This window comes from Ruditapes philippinarum, unplaced genomic scaffold (genome assembly GCF_026571515.1).
Source record: "Ruditapes philippinarum isolate M1 unplaced genomic scaffold, ASM2657151v2 ctg1911_1_1_1_1, whole genome shotgun sequence".
Classification (NCBI taxonomy): domain Eukaryota; kingdom Metazoa; phylum Mollusca; class Bivalvia; order Venerida; family Veneridae; genus Ruditapes; species Ruditapes philippinarum.
In genome coordinates, this window is record NW_026851516.1 from 333507 (window position 1) to 340405 (window position 6899).

Below are 6899 nucleotides of genomic sequence, written 5' to 3' on the forward strand. Positions count from 1 at the left end.
AAAGATGGTAATAAAAACTAGTTGTTTTATAGAAATAGGTTTTATGAAGTTTTTGATGTGAAGTTATATTTATTGTGATAGCAAATATCTGTTTAATCAATTTAATGTGAATTAATTTAAATTCTAATGTATTTGGATTCTTAAGAGTTTTTGAGGGATGCTGAAATGAAATATTCATGTACATGTTGAATAATGAGACGTGAATTATATACATGTTGTTTCTTCCTGAAATATCTGTCCACCTTCACTCTATAATGCTTCACACTCTTTTAGTATTTTGTGCGGGAATTATGTAAAACTGATGTTGAATATGAAAATCATTGTTGTATTATTTATATTATTTCAGGATGAGCCGTTTACGTCACATCTTCCGGAGGCGTTGTTTAACATTTCACGTTACTTGTTACATCAGATGCATGATAACATTCCACATGGTATTTCTAAAGCGTATCCTTTTTCCATATATGTCACTAAAAAGTTATAGATAGTTCCAGATATTTACAAGATTTACCTCCCTTTTCCAAAAGTGGCAGCCATTCGGGGATCAATATTCTATTTCATATACTGGTAATTGACAAAATATGAAAAATGTAATATAAACAGCTGATTTAGGTGAACTGTCAAATTCTATCATATTTATAAAGGAAAATCATATTATACCACCAATATCTAAAATATCTTAACTATGTTACATGAATATGATAGAATTGTGATAGATTGTTATCTTATCTAAGCATAAACTAAATTAGAAATGACCCCCATCTATAGTCATGTATGTGAAAATTTATTCCTTTTCTTCAATTTTCTACACAACTGTTATATTAGGAGACTTTAACTTTAAGAGGTCTGCACACTTAGCAGATGCCATATAATTTGACTTTCTTTTATCTTTAATAATTGACAGCAAAACTCACTTGAATATACTAACTTAATTCAGAGAGCCTAATTTAACAGTTATAAAGGCCATGATCTTTATCTTGTTGATATTAATGATAAATAAGAGGTCTTTGATAATGTAAATAGAAAAATTTACAAAATATAACGATCCATATTTGCAAGTATTCTGTTTGTGTAAAGAACATGTCACTGCACAAAAATGAATTGTGCTTGAGACAATATTTCTTGTATGCATAGGTGAATGACTTAAAGATGACTGGCTACGAATCTCAAGAGTGACATAGCTTGAAGATTTTAATTCCATTTGCTTAATAGTTTTTTGTTCATGTGAGATAAACGAAATCAATTAAAATAAGCAGGTTATTATAGTTATAGTTCATGGCAATATTATCCTTAATGTAACACAGTGGCACATTATATGCACTAGCAAAGCAGAGTAAAAACCTAGGGGCGTATAAACTAGCTCGATATGCCTACGAGAAACTACAGAACACTCGAGTTCCACCAAGGTTCCAGGAGGCAGTAGATCTAGGGAGTATCATTATCAGATCTAAGCCCTTCTTAGATGGGGAGGTAATGACTTAACCTTCTTATTTGTGATCTAAAATTTTTGTTCAGAAAGTTTCATGTAAATGTTTATATTAGTGGATATTGATAGGTTTAAGGCATCTTGATATTTAGTATACATCTTTTTATGGTTGATTGTGGAGCAGTCAAAACTGTTGCCCCAAGGTATCAGTGATATTTGGAACTGTTGCCAGAGGCTGAAGTTCATTTAATCACTACGCATGCACAGGATTTCAGGGGTTCAATTAAACAGTTGTAAATAAGGAATTAGTATTTATAGAAGGCATTAGTTAATTATCTAATATCTCAGTGATTATGATTGTAAACTTTCTTCAGTGATATTTTACCAATTTAGTGACACCCTGTGTCATAGAGCAACACTGTATAAAGATAAATGAGCCGCATCATGACAAAACCAACATAATAAGTTTGCCACCAGCATGGATCCAGACCAGCCTGCGCATCTGCGCAGTCTGATCAGGATCCATGCTGTTCGCCTACCAACTCTATTACAAGTAGAGAAACTGATAGCGAACAGCATGGATCCTGATCAGACTCTGCTGATGCGCAGGCTGGTCTGGATTCATGCTGGTCGCAAACCCATTATGTTGGTTTTGTCTTGACGTGGCTCATATATTAAAGTCATGTGCTATACATTGTTGTATTTATACACAGAAAACTCTTTGTAGATTTATATCACAGGAAATTTAGCCAGAACTGTTACCACATAAGAGAAAGCTGGCAGTCTGTAGACTCTTGGCACATTTCATGTCTTTCTGTTACAATTTAAAGATGGTTGTCTCCTCCACTTCTAATTCAAATGAATTATGTAGAGAAGTTGTAAATTAATTGAGGATTAAATAGACAGCACATGCACAGAATCAGGATTCCTACAATGCCTATGGAGGGTATACTAAACAATTCACTAGTATATTGTATACTAAACAATTCACTAGTATATAAATACTGCAATTGTGCTAAAAAATTCTTATATTATATTGTTATTTTCAGGAGTTGTTGCCGATGTGTTACAGATGTTCGACGACTAATCCACTACTGAATAATGGAGGTAGTCAGTGTATCAACTGTAAACAACCGTTCGTACATTCCTTTGTCTCCTTTGGTGAGTTTAAAGAATTGTTTGCTTATTTTATTTCCAGTTACCAATCCTTACTTAATAAAATAGATGGATTTGTCCACCTTTCAATCTAGATAAAAATCATTTGTCATTTAAAGGACAATTTTTAAGCATTAATTGGTTTAAAAGTGGACATAGCAGACTATGATCAGATGTGTTGGCCGATGTATTGGTCTGTACTGGTTGTATGTGTAAAATGTTTTGCGGCCCACAGGCAAAGGTTAAATAGTTTAGGTACTGATTCTTGCTAACCTTGGGTGCTACAAATTTTAAGTAACATCAGTGGTCAAAAGTAGTTCACCTGCTGTAGCTATGAGATGCATTGTCACCGGTAATTTGAACCCATTCAATTGCCACTTACAATCACGCAGGATAAAACATTGGCTGAAATTCTAATGCTTCTACCATTTAAGGCAACCCCTCAGCCACAAGGGGCAGTTGAGTATTTGAACTATGTAAGACCATTCTTGCATCCTAGTATTAAGTGTTTATTTTAATATAAAGGCATTTTATTAACTTTTTTTTCTACCACGATAGATTTATCCCATTTAATGAAGTTTTCTTACACTGTATACAAACAACATTTTGATATTTTTATAGAGGTGTTACCCCTGGTTGAGTTTGTGTTAGAAAGTGGTATAACAGATGAGGAGGCCATACAGATTCTAGATCTTTCTATACCTAAAGAAAAGAAAGAGGAGAAAAATTGGCAGGAATCTAGAATGGGCAGTATCCTTATCTAGCAGACATTGTGTTCTGTTATATGTGTACTCATGCACAGGAATTAAAGAGTATTGCATTTATGTATAGATTATAATTTATTACACTTTCATAAAGAATTTTCATTTCATTTCACTTATACCAAGTCATGCTTAAGTAGATAAACGTCTACTACATATACTTGCAGAAATTATAGTTCATTACACTTAATTGCTGGGCCATTTAACATTTACTTTCTAGAAAATCTGTGATGAAAATATATCGTCTAAGATCCTATTTTATGTATTTATTGCATCAATAAAAAATTTGACAAAACTAAACACATGCATTCAACAAATGTCTGTATAGAATATATCAGTATATATTAAATACACAAAAATCTTTTAAAATGAAAATGGGAAATGACCTTGACCTAGATTTAAGATATGCAGTCACTGAGACTTGGTGATGAACAGGAGGAAGAGATTGAAGAAGAGGATCCTTTCTCTACTAAACTGATGACCTTTGATGTGAGTTTTTCAAAATCATCGTATAACATATGATTAGCATGGAAAAAGAAAGAATAAAAACACAACTAAACAATTGTAATGTTAATTCCTCAATAATTTTTTGAGTTATCCCCCCTTGAACTAAATTTTTTGGCCAAAATTGCCTGTTAAATGGGATGATTTTATATTTATCAACATTAAAATTGCATCACTGGATAATCATGATAAGAAATAGTTCTTAGACAAGGGATATTATCCCGAAAGTAATATTTTTATTGAGTTATTCCCTTTTTTAACTTAACTTTATGAAAATTTGTTATGAATAGATCAGCATTAACACCTTATATGACGTTCTTGTGTTGTTTTTTTTGATACAAGAGTTCATTTCCTGAGATATTTCGCCTCGAATATAGAATAAGAATACTATTTACTTCGCTGAACTTGTGAAATGGACTTGCCATACTATTAATTTTTAGTTGTATTTATTAGTTTAAGAGGTTTCAATATTAAATTGCCAAAATAATTGAAAAGCCACCAATATAAAGTCTTGCCAGACTGCAGGGTAAGACCATTATCCCTGATTGAATTGAAATAATAATGAAATAACATAATTATAATCTGGTATTTACAGCAAGAGAGTACAGAGTTCAGACCTGTGATTGTAAATCGTAACGTGTTAAAGACGATGTCTCGAGCAGACGTTTACATCAGAAAATGGCCGAAACCACTGCGCCATCAATATTTCAGATCGCTGTTACCAGATGTGACGATAACAATGTGTCCTAGTTGTTCAAAGGTTAGTCTAGCACTTATTTTATTTAATGTTGTATTATAGTATTTTACAAAGTTTTATACATAAAATTTCAGTTTGTCTACTTAGCCCAATAGGGCGAGCATTTTATTTTGGGTTAAATTCTATCCTCTGGCGAGACGGGAAAAAAATTCCCCTAATATTTTTATCTCCCAAAATGGGGTCAAATTTAAGCTTTGTCCCCTCACTGCTGATTCCAAATCATACCCCGGATAATTAATTTGTTTGGGAAAAATTAATTCAGATTTCTGTATTAATATTTGTTGTTTCAAAAAATTAAAATGAAATTTGGGACCCTAATAAAAAATGGATGAAAACACATGCCCCTTTATGGCCGAGGTTTTGTCCCAAACACAAAAGCCCCAGCCCCAAAATGACCCCAAACCCCTTTTTTGAAATGTTTTTTAAATCCAACCAAAAAAAAAGAATAAAAAACAGGGAAAGGGGAAAATTTTTAAAAAAATAATGGGTTTTACCTTTTTTGCCCCGAAAAAAATGTTCAGCGGCAACCCCCCATGGCTCTCTCATCTATCTGTTACACTAAAAAAGATATGATAATCAGTCATCTCATTAGTATTACACAGAGAAAACACATTTCAAATTTGGGAGTTACCCCGTAAACTGCAATAAGATAACGATATTACCACAAAAAGGAAATGCCAGCAATGATTTGCAACATAATTTTAATAAATTAGATTATGGTTTCATACCTTTGGTTTCAGTAAATATATGAAGTACCTTTGGTAATATTACAAACTGTTGAACTTTTATTTCAGTTGTTCCACACAGATGATTTTGAACTACAGTATTTACAACATGGTCACTGCCCGTTCTGCAGGCACAAAATTGAATCCTAGATCTGACGTGGAAACTTAAAATTCTCTCTGAGAGACCTCATGGTGCACCGTGTTCAACAGCTTGTTTAAACCTTCTCTCTGAATATGTGTAACTGGACCTTTGAGTTTTGAATTTGGAACTTTGAACTTTCAATGTGAAAAAATTGATCAGAGACTGGTCAAATTGCATGGATATGCAAACTGGCCCTGCTCTATACTTGTAGTAAAGGCAATTTCCCAGAGGGCCAGGGGTGAGGAATAAAATCTACTGTCTACAAAGTCCGTCCAAGACAAAAAAAAACATATCAAATGTTTTATTTGTTGTGCCTTCAAGACATGTTACTTTAAAATGAAATCCAGATATATTTTTTAATTTAACTATTATTCAATATTATTGTTTAAATTCGAAGACTTAAACCTTCAGACATAAAAACTTGTCATTTTCAGAGACAATTGTTATATAATTCAATTAAGATAATGTAGAATAAAGTGTACATTTTATTAGTGGTCAATGCTAGAATTAATCCTTAGAATTTTAATGAAATATCCTTGTGAAATAGGATTAAAATGATTTAAATAATAGCTTTTCTTTTTACAAAAGCTTCAAGTATCCTTTGCTAAACCCATCAATATTTGCTATATCCAGGTGTCTTTAATCGGCACCATTGAAGTAGAAAAAAACAGTACTTTACACCAGTTATTACATTTTAAGTATTGATACAGAAATATGGATCTGTTATGTTAATTTCTTAGTTTAAAAACATCATTTACTTCCATCCTTCCACACTTTACAGCTTGGTTCAGTTGTTTTTTATATTAATTTTCACACATCAACTCTTTGTTTATTTATTTTGTTATTTGTTTCATGAAATTTGTCTTTAGTTATACTGGTTGTGATTCCATATTTTTTTTTAAAGAATTATCTAATTTTATATTTGTAAATAGTCTTTATTTATTTTGAAAAAACTCTACTCTTCCTCCACATATGAATGATTTTTATATTCTAATAAAATAATGGATAAAATTTTACAGCTGTTTCTCTCTTATGTTTGCAGACCTTGTGTAAATGACTTGGCCCTCTGTAAAAGCACAATAAGCCTTGGAAATGAGTTAAGATTTCTCCTCCGAATCTTTTTAAATAATGAATTAGATACTAATAACATGAAGAAAGCAATGATGAATGTGAACGAATATGTCGAAAAATTGACAAAACTTGTAGAGGTACATATAGTCTGTCTAGAGGTCCATACAAAACATTATATCCCAATTACTAATTACACCCCCCTCCCCCACCCCCTTAAAAAAAAGAAGATGGTTAAGCTATATGACCAAGGAGCATAAAAATATAAGATTATGGTGCATAATGAACTTTGTCCAGACATAGTAAAAGGAGACCTTTTATGTCTAAGAAATGCAATTGTTTTTATTTCTCAAAAACTTTT

The 6899-nt window shown here is 32.0% G+C and overlaps 1 protein-coding gene across 1 annotated transcript in view; it reads left to right on the forward strand.

The window, feature by feature from the left end:
- The window catches only part of LOC132753198 (intraflagellar transport protein 122 homolog), a 29815-nt gene extending 23329 nt beyond the window's left edge, over positions 1–6486 (forward strand). Inside the window, exons 22-28 of the mRNA XM_060743997.1 lie at positions 347–447; positions 1305–1470; positions 2476–2587; positions 3203–3331; positions 3746–3831; positions 4442–4606; positions 5398–6486. Of these exons, the coding sequence (XP_060599980.1) occupies positions 347–447; positions 1305–1470; positions 2476–2587; positions 3203–3331; positions 3746–3831; positions 4442–4606; positions 5398–5478 (840 nt within the window). The 3' untranslated portion in view covers positions 5479–6486. The remainder of the gene's footprint in view (positions 1–346; positions 448–1304; positions 1471–2475; positions 2588–3202; positions 3332–3745; positions 3832–4441; positions 4607–5397) is intronic.
- Positions 6487–6899: the final 413 nt, after the last annotated feature.